This window comes from Peromyscus leucopus, chromosome 4 (genome assembly GCF_004664715.2).
Source record: "Peromyscus leucopus breed LL Stock chromosome 4, UCI_PerLeu_2.1, whole genome shotgun sequence".
NCBI classification, from domain to species: domain Eukaryota; kingdom Metazoa; phylum Chordata; class Mammalia; order Rodentia; family Cricetidae; genus Peromyscus; species Peromyscus leucopus.
Window position 1 is genome coordinate 4036719 of NC_051066.1, and position 20450 is coordinate 4057168.

At 45.8% G+C, this 20450-nt stretch overlaps 1 protein-coding gene across 15 annotated transcripts in view; it reads right to left on the bottom strand.

Moving 5' to 3' along the window:
- Positions 1–1508: 1508 nt before the first annotated feature.
- Positions 1509–20450, bottom strand: part of Cntrl (centriolin) — an 88546-nt gene continuing 69604 nt past the window's right edge. For 10 of the 15 annotated variants that reach the window (XM_037204494.1, XM_037204497.1, XM_037204499.1 and 7 more), the window contains 13 exons: positions 20113–20272; positions 17617–17732; positions 17325–17542; positions 13854–14011; positions 12514–12587; positions 9953–10141; positions 9333–9558; positions 8512–8717; positions 7342–7482; positions 4807–5070; positions 4576–4638; positions 3823–4026; positions 1509–1951 (listed from right to left, as the gene is read on the bottom strand). In XM_037204494.1, coding sequence (XP_037060389.1) covers positions 1877–1951; positions 3823–4026; positions 4576–4638; positions 4807–5070; positions 7342–7482; positions 8512–8717; positions 9333–9558; positions 9953–10141; positions 12514–12587; positions 13854–14011; positions 17325–17542; positions 17617–17732; positions 20113–20272 — 2094 coding nt within the window. In that variant the 3' untranslated portion in view covers positions 1509–1876. Of the gene's footprint in view, positions 1952–2268; positions 2339–3822; positions 4027–4575; positions 4639–4806; positions 5071–7341; positions 7483–8511; positions 8718–9332; positions 9559–9952; positions 10142–12513; positions 12588–13853; positions 14012–17324; positions 17543–17616; positions 17733–20112; positions 20273–20450 lie in introns of those variants that run through there. The other 5 variants (XM_028886088.1, XM_028886087.1, XM_037204495.1 and 2 more) reach the window with 4 other exon arrangements.

Consider the following 20450-nt stretch of genomic DNA (forward strand, 5'->3'; position numbering starts at 1 on the left):
CAGTTTGCGTTCATAGCCCCCAAAGTTAGAAAATTGAGTTTTGCTGTCTAGTTGCTTTTAGCTTAATTTTTCTACATGATCTTACACTTCTAAGTTTTTCCTACACTATATTACTACTCTATACCTTATACTTATTTTTCACAGATAGAAATTGAAAAGGGGATAGAAGATAGAAAATTTTGACAGAATTTTGCGCTGCAGCATCGGACATCCTTCCAGTCTGTTTTTCCTTTTCTCTTGAGGATAAAGCCCCTGCCCCTTAATTATATATATTCCATAACACTGGGCATGCCTCTTTCCACTGGCAAGCCAAAAAAACTCTGTAATAAAACTATTATTTTCCTTTATCTTTAGTCCTTATTACTTTGTCTTTCTTTAGTCCCTGTTCATTTATCTTTAGGCCCCCTCTTTTTTCTTCTTTTTTAAGTCCCTGTTCATGGCGCCATTCTGTGGGGCGTTTGCCCACCAACCCCACAGCTCCCCAGAGTTTTCTTGAGTTTGAGCAGCAGGAAATATTAGATAGAAGGATTTAGATTGTGGAGATGAACAGATAGAAAATAAAAGATAGCCCCGAGAGGGCCTGGAACCTATTCCAACCAGCCCTGACTGTCTCTGCCCCCGGGTATTTATAGAGACGCCAAGGGGTGGCGCAAAAGACCTCCTCCCCCAGCACAGCCAAGTGCAGACCATCTCAGACACCTGCACTCAGGCCCGTGGTCCTGATCATCCTCTATGCGGACCTGCTGGGTAAAGCCAGGAGGAACCTGAAAATGGGCTCCCACAGTGTTGGAAATGCATGCCTTCTAGAACATACTGTGCAGCAAGCGGTGTGACTTCCATTATCTCTGTGGTAATTACATTTACCCTGTATCTGAGAGGTGAGAATGTACACAGCCTCCGGTGAGGGCTGTTGGCGGTGCTCTGCTGACACAGTGCCGTGCTGACTGTGGCTCACAGGCTGTCTAGTCACCAACATCGTTAGGACGGCTGGAGCCACACAGCTGTGACAGCTGCTCCTTTCTAAAGAAATGTAACACAGAGTGAGCCGTTCCAGTGCTTAAAGGTGGACTAATACATATTCTTTTTTTGTTGTTTTTTTGTTTGTTTGTTTTTGTTTTTTGAGACAGGGTTTTTCTGTGTAGTCTTGGTTGTCCTCAAACTCACTCTGTAGACCAGGCTGGCCTTGAACTCACAGAGATCTGCCTGCCTCTGCCTCTCAAGTGTTGGGATTGAAGGTGTGTGCCACCTCCGCCAGATGACGAATATATACATTCATTATCAGAGCTTAGTCTCCAGAATACGGTCTTGACGTTTTCCACTGGAGAATTGCTATTTTAATAGGCTAAAGAAAAGCAGCCTAAGTGCAATGGTTTCCTGATAGAGACTTCTGAAGAAGGGAACACTCATTGCTAAGACCAGCTAAAAATTGGGGAGAGATGGCTGGAAGATTATCATTGTCTTGGAATTAAGGAATAACCTGATGGCTTACCAAAGAATGCTATGAAATGTAAAGTTAGACCAAGTTGACAGTATCTTTTATTTTCATATTAAAAATAGATTTCTCATCAGAATCTAAAAATAACTTATTAAGTCTCGGGGCTTTTAGTACATTCTTTTTCATGGTAACTAGACATACCAGTTATGGACTCAGTGTATGTGGTTAAAAATTCACTGGGAGAACAAAAACATAGCAAGACTGGGGGAGAAAAATAAAAATACTCCCCTTACATTCTGGTTTAGACTATCCACATCTAGTCCCACAAGTACATGTAATTTACAAAAACCACAGTATAAACGGTACAAACACAAACTGCAATGCATTTTCAGTCTTTGATTCACAGGGTCTTGGTAATAAACTGACGTTCCAATTAGGAAGTCAATGAGGTAGAGTAGGCATTTCCTCTTTGTTCACACAAGACTGTATTCCTGACCTCGGCTGAAGCTTCTTTTCCTACAGTAACAGAACAGAGTGGATGCATTAAACCTCTCTAACAGGACACGGTCATACAGAATGAGGTGGTGGTGGTGTGATGGCTGGCAAAGTAACTTGCTTAAGGGCCTCTTTGGAACCTTTTTTTGTAGTGCTGGGGGATGAATCTGGGGATGTACATGTGCTAGGCAAGTGGTCTACCATTAAGCCAAATCCCCAGCCCCCCAAATACTTTAAGGTGAACTGCTACAAAATCATGACTGAAAGGTGAATAGTTATCTTTTATGGGGCTGCCAGACTTCCAAATCTTCCAATTAAATGCCCGGTTGCTAACATACCCTTCAAGCAGGAAACTCAGTGGTGGTAACTGTGTGGTTTGGATGGACCCTGCAGACCTTGAAAGGAGCTCTAAGAAGGAAAAACAATTTTAAGCACAGGAGCCAGCCCCCAATCCTAGCTTCATCTCATAGTGTCCCAGATGTTGTGACAACCCCAGACTTGGACACGGTGCCTACAACTCACCTGCACCTCTAATGTAGAGGACCTCCAAAGCACGTGCATTTTTCTATATCCACGGCTCATAGATGCTCTTACTAAGCCCTTACTGAGTCTATTAAGTTCTGGAAAGCCAAGTGGTTTGGGCCTTTACCTGACTTGTCTCCACCACAAGTGTTAAGGCAATCATGTTAAAATCTCAGTCCTGCTGCTCATTAGCTTTGTGACCCAGGTAAGTCATTTGCCCCTCCTTAGGCCAACTAAAGACCTAACTGTCCCTGGACATTCTTTGGGACACACTGCTTTCTGGTAAAGGTAGGTTGGCCTGTACATCCCCATTTGTCCTTTGCTATATCCTTGACCTGTTGTTTACCACTTTATATAGTTCCTTACCTACATAAAGGGACCATCTGTACCTTCCAGGATGTAAAAATTAAATGGGATGTTGAATGTATAGTGTTTAACATGTACACAGAGTAAGCGCCTGGAAATCGAAGCCATTTTCTGCCCAACCATGTTATTGTTGGCCAGTTCCATGAGTTACTTTATGCTCCTCTTAAATGGTTACTAACTAGACCCCACACAGAAACCCTTGAGAGATTGAGAGTTTTATAAGACAGTGAAGAGGTCCGCATTCAAATGCCTTTGAGAAATGGGCACTCCCTAAAACCCAGGGAAACCCAGACTTGACCCCACAGGTCTAAGCTTTTCTTCTAAAACCGTGTTGTAGCTGTTTTGCCTGCATGTATATGTCTACATCATGTGGGTGCTTGGAAAAAAGGGTATTGGGTCCCCTGGAAGTAGAGTAACAACAGATGATTGTGAACAGCATGTGGGTGCTAGGAAGTGAATCCAAGTCCTCTGGAAGAGCAGCCAGTGCTTTTTTTTTTTTTTTTTTTTTTTTTTTTTTTTTTTTTTAAAAAAGACCTATTTATTTATTATGTATACAGTGCTGTGTCTGCAGGGCCAGAAGAGGGCACCAGATCTCACTACGGATGGTTGTGAGCCACCATGTGGTGGCTGGGAATTGAACTCAGGACCTCTGGAAGAACAGCCAGTCCTATTAACTGCTGAGCCATCCCTCCAGCCCTCAAGGTCTAAGCTCTACATCGATCAAGTAGAAAATAAGGAAATCTCGCAAGTGGAGAGACAAACTGACTACGTTTCTCCTGGGCCCTCCTATCCAGTTCCAGTTCACTAAGCCAGTTCCAGTTCACTAAGCCACCAGTTCGCCTTCTTTCTGAACCTATAGACCAGGTCAACTTTCCCAGGGATGGCAGACAAGGTTTTTGCCAAGACAGCTGGGAGTGCCATTTAGATCCCAAGTCTTGGATCCCCAACCCGAAGTTTTCAAGTAGTCTAAGTAACTCTAGACTCTTTAAGAGCTTCCCTCTTACCTGACTTTGTCCAAGCTGGGAGTCCTCCACAAGGGATGATTCTAGATGAGACAGACTGGGTGATGACGAGTCTACAGAGGTACTAGTGACCAGTTCTCCTAACGCATCGACTTGTCTCCTTAGACTGTGTAAGGTGCCCTCTGTCTGCTGCTTCCCTTTGATTAATACTTCTGCTTGCTTAGACATACAGTGTCGAAGTTGAGCCTGAAAGTGTTACCAGATGTGGGGTTTACACAGAAGAAATGCACCTGAACCATCACTCAGCTTCTTCACCTCTGATAAGCAAGTCTGACTTCAATCAACAGGAGTGAGGGCAGGGCGTGGCAGTATCCCTATTTAGTCCTGGCACTGGGGTGGCTGAGGCAGGATGGCCCCAGGTCAAGGCCCCCCTCTAGTTCCAGGACAGCCTAGGGTATAGAGGGAGACCCTGTCTCAAGGAAGCATTACACAGGTTAAAGAACACAACTTCACATCCGAATTCTGGACTGGACCATGTGCCCTACACTGCTAGGCAAGTGCTGTACCACTGAGCTGTACGTCCAGGGCTCTAGAATTCCAAGGGTTTCGAATAGTGACAGCCAGTTACTACTGTGTGAGGTCAGCTCCCCTGGACTTTTACAATGTGACCACTAAGTGGCCTCCTGAGGGCTGCAATAGAGCGGACTGAGCAGCATGCGGGCATGGAGACGTCTCCCCACTTGCCAAGTGCCAACTATCTCATACTGGCTTTTGTTGTTTTTTTTAAAAGGCAACCTTGAGTCGATCTTCACGGTGGCGCAGTCTCTCACGGAGTGCTTCTCCACGCCAGTGTTCATCCTTTTTCAGAAAGAAAGGAGACCAATGAGTCACCAACTGACATGAGTGGGAGCCTACCATCTTTCCCTCCTATCCTGGCACCCCCAAATCTGTTTTTAGCTTTACTGGGGGAGGTGGGAACCAAACTATCACTCTGTGAAGCCCAGGGAAGAACAGGATGAACTTTACCATGATGTGAACATGGGAAAAGTTGGATTTTTCTTCAAAAAGTCTCTCATTCGTGGTGAATGGGAAGTTCTCTTTCAAGCTTTCCAATGCTCCTAAGTTTTCGTTTCTTTCCAAAACAGCTGCTAGATCCGCTGGTAGTTCTGGAAGAAACTGGTTGAGGTTCTTCAGACTGGTTCTGATTTCATCTTTCACCTCAGACTTAAGTGTCCTCATTGCATCACTGATCTCCATTTGCCTTCTCTCCAGATCTTTTTGGTTTGCCATCTAAAGAATGAATTGAGGTCAAACACCAGTACTTAGAATCGAGTTGCTTATGTGCCATTTATGAAAGGATCTACAAATACTGGACTGGACCAGGAAAGTGCTCGCTTTGCAAGTAGAGGGCCACACAAGGCTGGGCGAGGTGGACCATGTTGAAAGTTCAGTACTGGCGAGGCAGGAACAGGTCAATCTTTGGAGCTCACTGGCTGGCCACCAAGCCTAACTAGTGAGCTGCTTCAGTGAGAGGCCCTGCCTCAAGGCATAAGAGCAACTAGAGGGGGCACCAGGGTCCTTCTCTGGTTGCTACATGAGCTACTCAGCGCATGTAACACCCTAACACCACACCACACCCTAACACCATACAACACCACACACACCACACAACACCCTAACACCACACAACACCCTAACACCACACAACACCCTAACACCACACAACACCCTAACACCACACACACCACACAACACCCTAACACCACACAATACCCTAACACCACACAACACCCTAACACCACACAACACCCTAACACCACACAACACCCTAACACCACACAACACCCTAACACCACACACACCACACAACACCCTAACACCACACAATACCCTAACACCACACAACACCCTAACACCACACAACACCCTAACACCACACAACACCCTAACACCACACAACACCCTAACACCACACCCTAACACCACACACACACCACACCACACAACACCCTAACACCACACCCACCCACCACACCACACAATACCCTAACACCACACACACACACACTCACTATACAATACCTTAACACCACCCCCCCAACAATACCCTAACAACACACACACCAAGCAATACCTTAACATACATATATACACACATACACCAAACAATACCTTGAGGAGATGGTTCAGTACAGTGCAGGCCATAAATCAGGACTGGAGTTTGGTTTCCAGTGTTCACATAAAAATCTGGGTGATGTGTCATTGTGCTTATAATTCCAGTGCTGGGGGACGTGGAGACAGTATGGAGCCTGTCCTAACTGGTAAGCCGCAGGTCCCAGTGAGAGACTGTGTTGCTTAGTTTTATGTCATTTGGGACTTGAGAAGATGCCTCTAAGACTGGCATGAGGTGACCCTGTCAGGCACTGTCTTGATTAATGACTGATGTCAGAGGCCCCAGCACACTGGTTGTTGCCATTTGTGGGCTGATGGTCCTGAGCTGAATAAGCAGACTGAGCAAGCCATGAGAAGCATGCCAGTAAGCAGTGTTCCTCCATGGCCCCTGTTTCAGTTCCTGCCTTGAGTTCCTGCCCTGATTTCCCCCTGTGATGGACTGTTACCTGAGAGTTATAAGCTGAAATAAACCCTTTCCTCCCCACATTGCTTTTGGTCATGGTGTTTATCACAATAGAAACTCTTAAGACAGCAGGGTCGATGTATTCTGAGGACTGACACCTGAGTCTGATCTCTAGCCTCCACATGTGTGTACACATGTGTACTGCTACACATGCACACACAACATAAGAAGTTGGGGGTGGAGGGAGCTGTCAGTCAGTCAATCAAGTACTTGGCTTCCAAGTACGAGGACTTGAGCTCAATCCTCAGAACCCATATAAAATGTTGGGCATGGGGACACATTTGAAATCCTAGTGCTGGAGAAATGGAGACAGGGCCTCCATGGAGTTCCTGCCCAGCTAGTCTAATCTCATAGGAAAGCCCTAGGACAATGAGGGACCCTGTCTAAAGAGACATGGCTAGGGTTCCTGATAATGATAGCCATGGTGTACTCCAACTCCACACATGCAGACCTGCACACTTAGGAGCCTGTGCCTACATAGCCATTTTAAAGTCAGTTGAGCTGGCTCAGCAGGTCAAGCCTGCCAACCTGAGTTGTATCCCCAAGACACAGTAGGAAGGAGAGAACTGACCCCCTCAAGTTATCTTCTGACCTCCTCCACATGTTCACTATAGTGTGTGTCTAGAGGGCATGCAATGGATAAACAAACACATGAATAAATAAACATCATTTTAAAAAAAGATAGTTGAACTTAAAATAATTTCAAAAGTCTATTTTTAACCAATACTTTTTCCTTAAATTTGTGTCTAAATTTTAGGGCTGAAAAAGATTTAACTTACAAAATATTCTTAACCATCAGCTTTTCACAACTCCCACATGCCTCTTAGAGAGAAATACAACAATAAAGCTGCCTGAGCCCTGGGGGAGGGCCTGTATGAAGCCCACATGCTGGCCCAGGCTGGCCAGCAGGCTTCAGGGGTGCACACCTGTTTCTTGAGCTCCAGGTACTCGTGCTGCATCTGGTTGAGCTCCTTCATGAGGCGCCTGGCTCGCTCGTGGTTGTCTTGGGCTACCAGTTCAATTGTGGCCATTTCCTTTTGCATGCAACTATTCTCCTGTTTTTGCTCCTAGCATAGAGAGGGAGGCAAATGGCTTTGTAGTCACGTATGGGCAGTTGTAGTTACTGGCTTCCACACTCACTAGCGCTGTAATGACCTCAGTTTCTATAGCTGTAGAATGGAGCTAAATCCATCTGCCTTCTGGAGGCAGGTGGGTGTAGTGTGGCTGGGAGTCTCCCAAAGTCTGAACCTCAGATCTTTAGCACTATCTCTGACAAGTTACTTTCTCCTTCTCAGCCCCATTAATTATCTATGAAATGGCAACAATATCATCATGAGTTGTATGTGTGAGGGGGTTATTTTATTTATTTATGTATTTGAGACAGGGTCTCACTATGTAGCTATGGCTGGCCTAGAACTTACCATGTAAGTCTAGGCTGGCCTCAAATTCAGAGATCTTCTGGCCTCTAGTTCTGAGTGCTGGGATTAAAGGTGTGTGCTACCATGTCCAGACTAAATTTTAGACATCTAAATTCTATCTCTATGGTCATCGTGTCTAAGTCTTAGGTGTAAGCACACCACCCTCTGGGAAATGCATCCAGATTCCTTTCATATAGCAGATTCCACTATTCCCTGCAGAGAACAGGGAGAACCCATTCCTTGAGAATCCACTGCTCACCGTGCTCAATGATGTAATTATCTCTCCCCTCAACATACTTAGTTCATGGGTAAAAGCATGGTACACCTGACTTCCTGGTTTTAGTATGTTTGATGAAAGCCAAAGTTGACCCAAAAGGGAAAACTGCAGCTATACAAAGGTTCCTACCAACCCAAACCCTGGCAGCCCACAGTAGACTGAACATAACTCTCTACTGTGCTGATAGTGTCCACAGGATGGCCCCTTTTCTCAGGAAAAACTCACTGTGTGCTTCAACAATAAATTATGATTAAATATACCAATAATAACTACTGGATTAGGGCCTGGGCTGATGGGTAATTTCTTTTCTCTCCAGTGAAGCAGTGTATAAGTAAAATGTCTATGTCAAGTCAATGTAAACATACCGTTTTCTCTAGACTTCCAGGGGAGCAAATACTCACCAGAAGGTTCTTCTCCAGCTGGCTCCGCTGGTTCTTTAGAGCTTCCTTTAGGCCAGCCACCTGCTTCTCCGCCTTTTTCCTTTCTGTTAAGAACTGGTTTCGCAGTAGGCTGAAATCTGCCCTCATAGCGTCAGCCTCCTTCTGCAGGGCCAACAGCTCACTTGACTTCTCCATCAGCTGCTGCTCCCGTTCTGAAAGCTGCTGTTCTGGAATGTGAGCATGCTTAGTACGTTTGGCCAGAGGCCCTGGACCATCTGTGGGCAGAGCTTTCTGTATCTCACGGGCAGACTACCTAATCGTGGCGTGTTACCCACTCTGCTGTTTCCTTTGGTACGGGTTTCACAAGCCTGCCCTGACCCACTCCACAGGCTCAAGAAAAGCTCACAAGAGAGAGCAAACTGACTCCGAGATGGAGCCCTGTACTCTAGCACAGCTCATGCGGTCACCTTCGGTGCCGACACTCTTTTTCTCAATAGCTGAAGCCAAATACACCCACGTGCACATTTCCTGAAAATTCGCCCTTCTGAGTCTCTAACTTCTCCCCTTCATGTCCCACTTACCCACTCATCTTCTGGAATGAGGCCGAAGGGCATGAAGGGCCATGCTGGCCAGTCTTGGGGTCAAACCTCCCCATAAAGACACACTCCCTCTGGCCCTGTGTCCTCAGCCATCTCTCCCAGGGCTGCTGCCCTCCTTCCCGCTTCGGTTCTCCTTCCTCCTCCTTGGACTCTGGCCAGGGCCTGGGTCTTCTTCACATACTTCCCAAGACAAGCAGAAGCGCACCCCAGCCAGCCCGACTCAGAGCCCTGAAGTGTACTCACTGGCCTGGGAGAGCGTCTTCTCCAGGCTCTCACTGCACCGCTCCTCTTCCTGCAGGGTCCGGAGGCGTCCTTCAGCGGCCATCACGGCTGTGAGCAGCTGCTCCAGGTTGGTCCTCTGCTCTGTCAACTCCTTCTCCAGCTGCTCCTGCTGCTGCCGCAGTGTAACTTTAGCAGCCTCTAACTTCTGTTCCTCACTTTCTCTTTCCTTCTGGAGCCTTTCAAACATCTGAATAGAAAAGAGCCCCAGTCAGTCACAAAGGGACAAGTGTCCCTGATGATCCTCAGAGAGATTCCAGTCCAAAAGAAAGGAGAGAAATGTCTGTGGGGAATGGGGGAGGGAGTGGGGAGACAGACAGGGAGACCAAATACCAGTGCCTTTATAAAGATGAAGCAGGGGCTGGGAAGCCACCTGGCTACCATGAGAAGAGGATGCATGCTGCTAACTCATTAGCGTGTGGCCATGAAGAGCTTTACCAATGCCTGGTGACTTTTGATGGTCCATAACTTATACTACTCAGAGTCACCCAGAAGATGCACACAGGCAGTCTGATCTGGGGTGGGGAGGTAGGAGGCACAGAGCTCCCAGGAAGCGCAGAACGGCCCCCCTTTCTGTGCAGTACCGTTTCTTGCTGGTCTAGCTGGAGCTTGCTCTCTCTGATCTCATTCTGAAGCTCCTGAAGTTGCTGTTCTTTATTCTCTGCCTCTTTCTGGCAGCTCTCAAACCTGGCAATCCATTTGCTGACGTCCTTCTGCAGCTGCCCCTGCTCACTGAGCAGAGCATTCTGGCGCTGGGTGGTGTGGAGCAGGTCCTTTAGGCGAAAGAACACATTGGGACTCCTCACAAAGCCATTCATTCCTAAGGTGACCAGTGTCTGTTCAGCACCAACCAGGTCTGCAAAGTGTCACACCCTTTACGATCAGCAAACTTACAGAAAAGTGCCCAGAACTCAGAGTTAACACCCAGCTTGCCTTCTCTTAGTGCCTAACAGGTAAGATGGCAAAGGATGGCAAAACCTCAAGAAAAGCTTCAACTGCCTTGTCACCAAGATGGGAATAAACACTGCTCTGCAAATAACCAAGACTGCTGAGGAAATGAAGAGAAAACTACACACAAGGGTTCCTTCTTTTGTTACTATCCGTGTTATTATTATTATTTTTTATTGTTTTTGATTTTTTTGATACAGGGTTTCTCTGTGTAACATTCCTGGCTGTCACTTTGTAGACCAGGTTGGCCTTGAACTCACTGAGATCTGCCTGCCTCTGCCTCCCAAGTGCTGGGATTAAAGGCGTGCTCCAATCGACAGATGCTCTGCAGCTCCATGAGCAGTCTTACAGGGGGTGGGGGTCACCTGTGTCATAGGTCCCCATGTCCCCACAGAGCCTTCTAGGGACTGCTGTTTGGCTCGAGTCTAGCTGCCACCTTGCTTCTTACTAGCTTTGGGTAAACATGAATGGAGGGCTGAAAGAGATCAGAGAACCACCCAAGGACCAAAGCCTTATCAGAAGGCTGTGCTGTGTAAGGGTCTAGGGTGCTGTGTGAGGTCTGTGGTGCTGTGTGAGGTCTAGGGTGCTGTGTGAGGTCTAGGGTCCTGTGTGAGGTCTGTGGTGCTGTGTGAGGTCTGTGGTGCTGTGTGAGGTCTAGGGTGCTGTGTGAGGTCTAGGGTGCTGTGTGAGGTCTATGGTGCTGTGTGAGGTCTATGGTGCTGTGTGAGGTCTGTGGTGCTGTGTGAGGTCTGTGGTGCTGTGTGAGGTCTAGGGTGCTGTGTGAGGTCTGTGGTGCTGTGTGAGGTCTGTGGTGCTGTGTGAGGTCTGTGGTGCTGTGTGAGGTCTAGGGTGCTGTGTGAGGTCTAGGGTGCTGTGTGAGGTCTATGGTGCTGTGTGAGGTCTGTGGTGCTGTGTGAGGTCTGTGGTGCTGTGTGAGGTCTAGGGTGCTGTGTGAGGTCTAGGGTGCTGTGTGAGGTCTAGGGTGCTGTGAGGGTCTATGGTGCTGTGAGGGTCTAGGGTGCTGTGTGAGGTCTATGGTGCTGTGTGAGGTCTGTGGTGCTGTGTGAGGTCTGTGGTGCTGTGTGAGGTCTAGGGTGCTGTGTGAGGTCTAGGGTGCTATGTGAGGTCTATGGTGCTGTGAGGGTCTAGGGTGCTGTGTGAGGTCTGTGGTGCTGTGTGAGGTCTATGGTGCTGTGTGAGGTCTATGGTGCTGTGTGAGGTCTAGGGTGCTGTGTGAGGTCTGTGGTGCTGTGTGAGGTCTATGGTGCTGTGTGAGGTCTAGGGTGCTGTGTGAGGGTCTATGGTGCTGTGTGAGGTCTAGGGTGCTGTGTGAGGTCTAGGGTGCTGTGTGAGGTCTAGGGTGCTGTGTGAGGTCTATGGTGCTGTGAGGGTCTAGGGTGCTGTGTGAGGTCTATGGTGCTGTGTGAGGTCTAGGGTGCTGTGTGAGGTCTGTGGTGCTGTGTGAGGTCTGTGGTGCTGTGTGAGGTCTGTGGTGCTGTGTGAGGTCTATGGTGCTGTGTGTCTGTGAGGTCTATGGTGCTGTGTAAGGGCCTAGGGTGCTGTGTGTGTGTGTGTGTGTGTGTGTGAGGTCTATGGTGCTGTGTGTGAGGTCTATGGTGCTGTGTGAGGTCTATGGTGCTGTGTGAGGTCTAGGGTGCTGTGTGAGGTCTATGGTGCTGTGTGAGGTCTAGGGTGCTGTGTGAGGTCTATGGTGCTGTGTGAGGTCTATGGTGCTGTGTGAGGTCTAGGGTGCTGTGTGAGGTCTAGGGTGCTGTGTAAGGTCTAGGGTGCTGTGTGAGGTCTATGGTGCTGTGTGAGGTCTAGGGTGCTGTGTGAGGTCTAGGGTGCTGTGTGAGGTCTAGGGTGCTGTGTGAGGTCTAGGGTGCTGTGTGAGGTCTAGGGTGCTGTGTGAGGTCTAGGGTGCTGTGTGAGGTCTAGGGTGCTGTGTGAGGGTCTATGGTGCTGTGTGAGGTCTAGGGTGCTGTGTGAGGTCTAGGGTGCTGTGTGAGGTCTAGGGTGCTATGTGAGGTCTAGGGTGCTGTGTGAGGTCTAGGGTGCTGTGTGAGGTCTAGGGTGCTGTGTGAGGTCTAGGGTGCTGTGTGAGGTCTAGGGTGCTGTGTGAGGTCTAGGGTGCTGTGTAAGGCCTATGGTGCTGTAGTGCCAGCAGTAAGAAGCCCATTATATTTGTGAAACTTACCTGCTTTGCTAGGTCCAAATGGTCTTGGGTACTATCTAGTTCCTTCTGTAGGGAGATTATGGCTTCCCGTTTATCTACAAAAACATTTCATAAAATGTTACTTACACATATACATATAGTTTTCCATTTGATCCCCCTTTCAAAGTTTATCAGAACTGAATTTATATTTATTTTTGTCAAATCAATGATGATGCCACACTATCTTATTAAAGGACAAAAGACAGTTACACATACAACCCAGGTAGGGGTTTTCAAAGTCTTCCATATTAAAGAGTAAACAGTTAGATAATAATGTTGGTGAGATTCACGGTTTAGAATGGGTCTACTGTACATTACTTGTGGAAATGTAACCCTCGCAGACTCTTTCCTGAAGACAATCCTAGATAAAATTGGTATCCATTGCTAGCTATGTGATCTTGAGCAAGCTGCAAGAACTTGTTAGTGTTATCACTGTAAATAGACAGAAAACTGGTTTCTATGTCACAAATGCTCCAAAGATTCTGTCTTTGAGACAGTGTTCCATTATGCAGCCCGGTTGGGTTTGAACTTATGTTCCTGCTGCCTCAGCTTACTGAGTGCTGAGTTTACAGGTGTGTATCACCAGATCTGGTTTTGTCATATGATTAAAGATGAGACAGTACATACATCATGACTAGAACATGATACATGCTTAACAAGTACATTATTACCTACAAATACTTAGCCATTTCTACTAAATAAATTAACAGAAGCATTGGTAATAAAAGATGTTTTTACTACTTGCATTCTCTCTCTCTCTCTCTCTCTCTCTCTCTCTCTCTCTCTCTCTCTCATTCACACACACACACACACACACACACACACACACACACACACACACACACGTCACAGTTATGACCTGAGGGGTGATGTTAATTTATTGTGTGTCTCTGTGTGAGTATGAGCATGTGCCATGCATCAGTGTGGAGGGCAGAGGTCAACACTGGGAGTCAATTCTTTCCTTTTATTGTGAGCTTGAAGGACAGGTTGTCGTCAGGCTTTATGGCAAGTGCTTTTTACCTACTGAGCCACCTCACTGGCCCCAAAGTAACTTTATATATATATATATATATATATATATATATTATTATTATTATTTCTAATTTTAAACTGTTCTCTAAGGAACATAAATTAGATTAAAAAAACAGCTTAAGATGAAATTCACATATCATGTGTGTCTTAAAGTCTATGATTTAGACGGTCTATCTATGGAGTGGTATAATCAAATCTGTAACTGAACTTTAGAAAGCGATCCCATGCCCCATTCTGCATCCATCACTTCTCTTGCGGGCAGGCTGTGGGCTGCAGAGTCCATCCCTTACCTTGTAGCTGCTGCTGCACTGTGGAAATGTCGCTGTGCAAGGCTAGCTTGTCTCTGCTCAGGTGCTCCAGCTCCTGCTGCAGCTCTCTGACACGCAGCTCTAGCTTCCCTAAGTTTGACCGCTCCATTCTGTTGCTTTCTTCTGTAGCTGCTAAAACCCTGCCATGGAACAAACCAGACTGCTAAGCAGAAAGCACCCAACACGAAGCCACCTGAGGGGCGGTGTCACCTCCCACAGCGTGCAGTAGGAAGCGGGGATGGGGATAAGGCTGGGATTTAAGATGCCAGAGCTCATTTTCAAAAGATACCTTACCAGCATTCCGAATAGGAGATTAAAACAAAAGATTCACTAAGTTAAAGTTTTACATGCGACATTCAAAATTCCAAAAGCAAAACAAAAGAAAAGTGAGCGATGAACACAGACGGCTAACTCATCAGCAGGTGAAAAAGCAGGAAACACACTATATCTACAATAGCATCTGCCCACATCACAGCCATTCTAGCAAGTGTGCATCTCACTGAGGTTTTAACTTGGGTTATCCTGGTGAGGAATGATGCTGGGCACCTTTTCATGCGCTTCTTTTCCATTATGTATCTTCTATGAAAAGGTATGTTCAAATCTTTTGCCCATTTAAAAAAACTAGGTTATTATTTCCTATCAAGTTTTGAAGGTTCTTTATAACACACATTTTGTGGACTTACATTACACACATGGCTGAAAAAATTTTTCTCCTAACCCTTGTCATATATTTTTATTACATTCAATGGTGTCTTTTGAAGTAGTCTTTTAAATGTCTGGTTTTTATTTTTAAATTTATTTTATTTTGATTTTTTGAGTAAGGGTCTTTCTACAGAGCCCTGGCTGTCCTGGAACTTGCTCTGTAGACCAAGCTGACTTCAGACTCAGAGATCCACCTGCTCTACTTCCTGAGTGCAAGGATTAGAGGTGCATACCATCACACCTGGCCTACACGCCCAGTTTTTAATAAGATCACTTGTTATCACTACTGTGCATATGTCTGAGCTCAGGCCAGAGCACAGCCTCCAGGGGTTCCCTTTCTCCCTGCTGTGGTTTCTCATCATGTTTCTGCTAGACTGTGTTCTCCAGGCTGGCTGGCATGTGGACTTCCAGGTGATTTTCCTATCCCTGCCTCACATCTCTCCCTAAGAGTGCTGGGATTCTCAATGCACAATCCCAGCATCTGGTATGCCTTCTTGTCAGCTTTAAATCTCCTGTTTTATTTATCTAATTTTATGTCTATGTGTAAGCACATAAGGTATGCTTACCTGTACAGGCATGCATAAAATGAGAGTTTCTCTCTGAACCTGGAACTCACTCTTGACTAAACAGGCTGGCCAGTGGGCCCATGGGAGCTTGCCTTCACTCCTCAACGCCTAGCTTTTAACATGCGTTCTGGTCCTGGAACTCAGGTCCTCACTCAGACATCTCCCCACCCCTGTACTTGATTGTTTTATATGGATCATGTTTTTGGTGCCGAGTTAAGAAAATATTTGTCCTACTCAAAGTCACAGAAGGCTTGCTTGCCTTCTCTTAAGTTTCACATTTAATTTTTACATTTACATTTATGGTTCTTTTTTTAAACTTATTTATTCAGTTGGGGAGGGGGCATGCACATGCCATGTTGCATGTGTGGAGATAAAATGACAACTTAGAAGAGTTGGTATTCTCCTTCTACTTTGTGGGTTCAGGGAATTAAACTCAGGGTGTCCCTGCCTCGGTAGCAAGAACCTTTACCCACAGAACCATTGTGTCTGCTTATTCTATGACACGGGTGTCCAGTCTGCATGCACGTCTGTGCACTGCTTGCATGCCCAGTGCTCACAGTGGCCAGAAGGGAGTGCCAGAGTGCCTGGAACCAGAGTTACATGTGGTTGTGTGCTGCCAGTAGGTGGTAAAAATCCAACTCAGAGCCGGGTGGCGGCGGCGGTGGTGGCGCACGCCTTTAATCCCAGCACTTGGGAGGCAGAGGCAGGCGGATCTCTGTGAGTTCGAGGCCAGCCTGGGCTACCAAGTGAGTTCCAGGAAAGGCGCAAAGCTACACAGAGAAACCCTGTCTCGAAAAACAAAAAAAACAAAAACAACAACAACAAAAAAATCCAACTCAGAGTCCCTGGGAGAGCGGCCAATGCTCTTAACTGCTGAACCATCTCTCTACTCCTCCATTTTTTATGTAGTGGAAATATGTATTGCATTTTGGGTTTTGGATCTTCAATTCTTACAATAATAAATCTAAAAAGACTATTTCTCTGTTGAAAAGATGTCTTTAGCTACTTCTCAAAACAGGTGCTTCATATATCACAGTTTATTCCTGGACCCTCTATTCCAGGGGTTCTCAACCTGTAGGTCACAACCTCTTCGGGGGTAGGTAGGACAGGGGTCGCCTAAGACCATCGGGAAAACAGATATTTACATAGGATTCGTAACAGTAGCAGAGTTACAGTTATGAAGTAGCAAGGAAAATAATGTTATGGTTGGGGTCACCCAGCACGAGGAGGGTATTAAAGGGTGAAGCAGCAGGACCATTGAGATCCTCTGTTCTAGTCTGTTCCATGGATCTACTTATCTGAAGACACCAGTATCATGGGGTTTGATTACTATCATTTATATGAAGCTTTAAAATCAAGTGAGGTCAGTCTTAAATCTTTTTCTTATTTCCTAAAGTTTTTTATTGTTGTTGTTTTTGTCTTTTTTTGTGTGCTATGTCTAAAGAATTCTATGAATTGTAGGTCTTTTGCATTTCTTTATAAATTTTAGAATCAACTTTTGAATTTCTAAACAAGGCAGAAAAACATGCTTCCTTGGATTTTGACTGCAACTGTTTTGAATATGTAGATCGATCTGAGAACAATCTGTCTTCTTACAGAAATGAACAAAATGTTCCTTTCCAATTGTTTTCAGCAAAAGATTTTGTATGTGTGTGTGTGCGTGTGCCTGTGTGTCAGAGGACACCCTCAGGTACTTATGAGCGGCTGTCTTTTTGAGGCAGGGCCTCTCTCAGTGGCCTGGAGCTCATGTAGCTAGGCTGGCCGGCCTGGGTGCTTCAGAGACCTCCCTATTGCTGGGATTACAAGTGTGGGTTTTCCTGTCGGGCTGTTTCTGCTTTTAACATGGGCTCTGGAGACTGAACTCAAGTCCTCATGCTTGAAAGGCAAGCTTTACTGTCCAACCCCAGGCAAAATAGTGTAGCTTTGCGCCTTTCCTGGAACTCACTCTGTAGCCCAGGCTGGCCTTGAACTCACAGAGATTCACCTGCCTCTGCCTCCTGAGTGCTGGGATTAAAGGCGTGCACTTGGCTTTTGCTACTGTTTTGAGACAGGATCTTACTAAACAGCACTGGTAATTGGAACCTGCTATGTAGGCCATGGTGGCCACAAATCCACAGCAATGCTCCTGCCTCAGCTTCCTGGGTACCGGGATTACAGACACAGAGCACTAGAGCAGCTCTCTTACCTTTTGGCGTGTGAAGACTTCTGTTCCCAAGTCTCACACTGCTCTCGGAGGTCTTCCTTTTCTTGAGTCAAACACTCCATGCATGACTGCAGTGCCTGCGTCTCGGCCCTCACTCGATCCAGGTCCCGCTTGTCCCTCTCTAGGAGCTGCTTCTGCCACTCAATTTCCCTGCTCTGCTGCTGAGCTGTCTGCTGCAAATTCTCCAGTTCCAGCTTCTCCTGAGTCAAAAAGGAGAGACTTCAGAACCCTGAGGAGAAAGGCAGTGGGCAAAGGCACAGGCTTTCCTCAGTACCTCCAGCACATCCACCTGCGTCTTCTCCAGCTCCGTCACCTTTTGGTCATGCTGTAGCTTCAGACCTTGGAGCGCACTGTTTTCAAGCTGCAGTATGTCTGCAACATTCTTTAGTTCTGAAAGAGACAAAGCAGGGTCAGTGCTAGTAAGAGAACCAGGAGACAGAACAGAACAGAACAGGACAGACTGTGACTCCTTGTTGACTGACACAGAAACACAATTATGTTGAACTGCCTAAATGTTGATTTTATTTGTAAAGGAAAAATATTTTTGAATGTAGTGTTAAAAACGCTAATTTTTAGCTGGGTGGTGGTGGTGGTGCATACCTTTAATGCCAGCACTTGGGAGGTAGAGGCAGGTGGATCTCTGTGAGTTCGAGGCCAGCCTGGTCTATAGAATGAATTCCACAATAGCCAGGGCTGTTACTTAGAGAAATCCTGTCTGGAACCCACTACTCCCCTGCAAAAAAAAACAAAAAAAAAAAACCCAAAAAAACAAAAACAAAAACAAAAACAAAAACAACCAACCAACCAACCAAAAAACAACACTAATTTGTTAAAAACATTTAATAAAATTCTGATTCTAGGAGCATTTATATCCACATAAAATGAGCTAAGTACATTTCATATGAAAAAATATTAATTAAAATAGGAAAAACTTGAAAATACAGGTATTTATTCTTTGGGGACAATCTGGAAAGTAAATGTCAGAAGCCCAACAGTCAAATGATAAGCACTAATGAATGTAGTAAAGAAATCTCTAAAGGGCTGGTAACATGGCTCTTACCACCAAGCTGGTAACCTGAGATCAATAGGAGGGACCCACATGGCGGAAAGAACCAACGCCCCAAAAGTTGTCCTGACTTCCACACTGTTCCTCACATGCACATACACAATGAACAAAACAGTGCAATAAAACAATTCAGAAGATGACTACTACATCAGCATTTTGGGGTGTTTTATTTCAGTACACTTTGTTTGACACGGCATGGCCTCAGACCCATAGTCAATGGTAATTACCTAAAATTCCCAGGAATCCCCAGTCCTCAGGTGGAAGCCAGCTTGACTGGGCAAAGCCTTCCTTCCCTTAGCTCACGAACACTGACAGTGTGTGCACAGACTAGCCAGTGCAGCTCCCTCCTCCCAGATACTTACAGCCCGAGAGACTTCCTACTGAGACTGGACCCCAACCCCACACTGGTGCTGCTCTGGCAGCATGAGTATAGCTCACCTGATCCCCACTGTTGTGTGTGCATGTCTGCCTATCTGTTTCCTCCCATCCCTCACTGCCCAGAAAGGTTTCCCGGACACTGCAGGTAAACTCATTTGCTATGCAGGTCTAAGGACTGGTGTGTGGCTGTGGTGTGGCTGTGCACCTATAACTGTAGTGTTCTCTGTGTGTATGTGCGGGGTAGGGTGGGATGCAGAGTCAGGAGGATCCCTGGGACCAGGTTTAGTGAGAGCCCTTGTCTCAAGGAAAGACAGAGAGTGACCCAGATGTCCTCCTCTGGGCTGTGTACACACATAGGCATGCACACACATGTGACTACACTATACTCACATAAAATAAAACATGATGGAAACATAAATAAATAAATAAATAACTGGGCTATATTCCACAGTCACCATTCACCTACATTTTTCATTCTATTTTTACATGTCATTAAATATTAAACATAAGCCTTTTCCTCCCAGTTTTGTAATTAGAAATCTTGCTGTGGTCCATACACAAAAAGGTATGTGTATACTCAACATAAATTGAGTTTGTTGTTTTTTGTCAGCTTAGTGGCAGCACCCAAATCTACTGAGATTTTAACTACCGTCTGTGGCCCTGCAGCCCTGAGGCCTGGCAGGATTTCCAGTCCCGCCAGCACCAGCTCAACCGAGGCAGCCAAATGTAGTTTTTAACTAAGTCTCTACTGTTCTATTTACCAATAAAGACCCTGGAGTCAGATATTGGGATGAAAACCTGCTAGCTAAGAGAGGCTGAGAAGCAACCAACTGACTCTCCTTTTTGGCCAGAGATCCAGCAAGAAAGCCTCTCTTCAGACGTCCCAAACAAAAAATACCGTGAAACTCAAGTCCCTCTCTACTCCTTCCTATGTGTCTTTCTATCCATCTTCCTGGGTCCTCTGTACTCTCTATGGCTAATTCTTGTCAACTGATCCAAGGCTGACTTTATTAACACAGCTTTGGGTTTCATGTGTGATCAAATACCCCACAAAATTGGTTTTACAAGTCTTAAAAACTGTCTCAGTTACACTTCATCAGCTCTACGAGTCCTTCCTTCCATCGGCATATGCTAATCTGCCACCAATATGGTTATTTTGCTTTAAATCAACCTTAACAAACTAATGTTTCTTTTATAACTTGCTCCTCTTGCTTATCAGTGAGCTTATACAATCCAGAAGATGTGACTCTGGCCAGCTGTGCTTTTCTGTGGCCTGCAGTCAGCTGTCCCCAGCCTCACACTTTGAGACTTGCTCTTTAAACTCACCAGTCTTATGTTTTGACAGCTGCTGTAAAACTACCTGAAGATTTTCTTCCTCTTTCTCCATCTCCTGCTTTATAAGTGCGAGCTGAGTCTTCTTTTCACTGATGTGGACATTCAGTTCTCCTTTCTGAAAACTCAGTTCTTCCAGAAGTGATTTTACTTCCTGTGTTTAAATAAAAGCCCCTCTGTGAAATTAAGAATTGGCATTCTTTTCACAGGAGTCAGTTCTGTTATTATTTTATCTCATATCTAATTTGTAATTTAGTTTATAGCAATTTTTGCCTTTGGTACCAAGAACAGCACTATATTTTGCACTAATATCTACTGTGTGATAGAAAAAA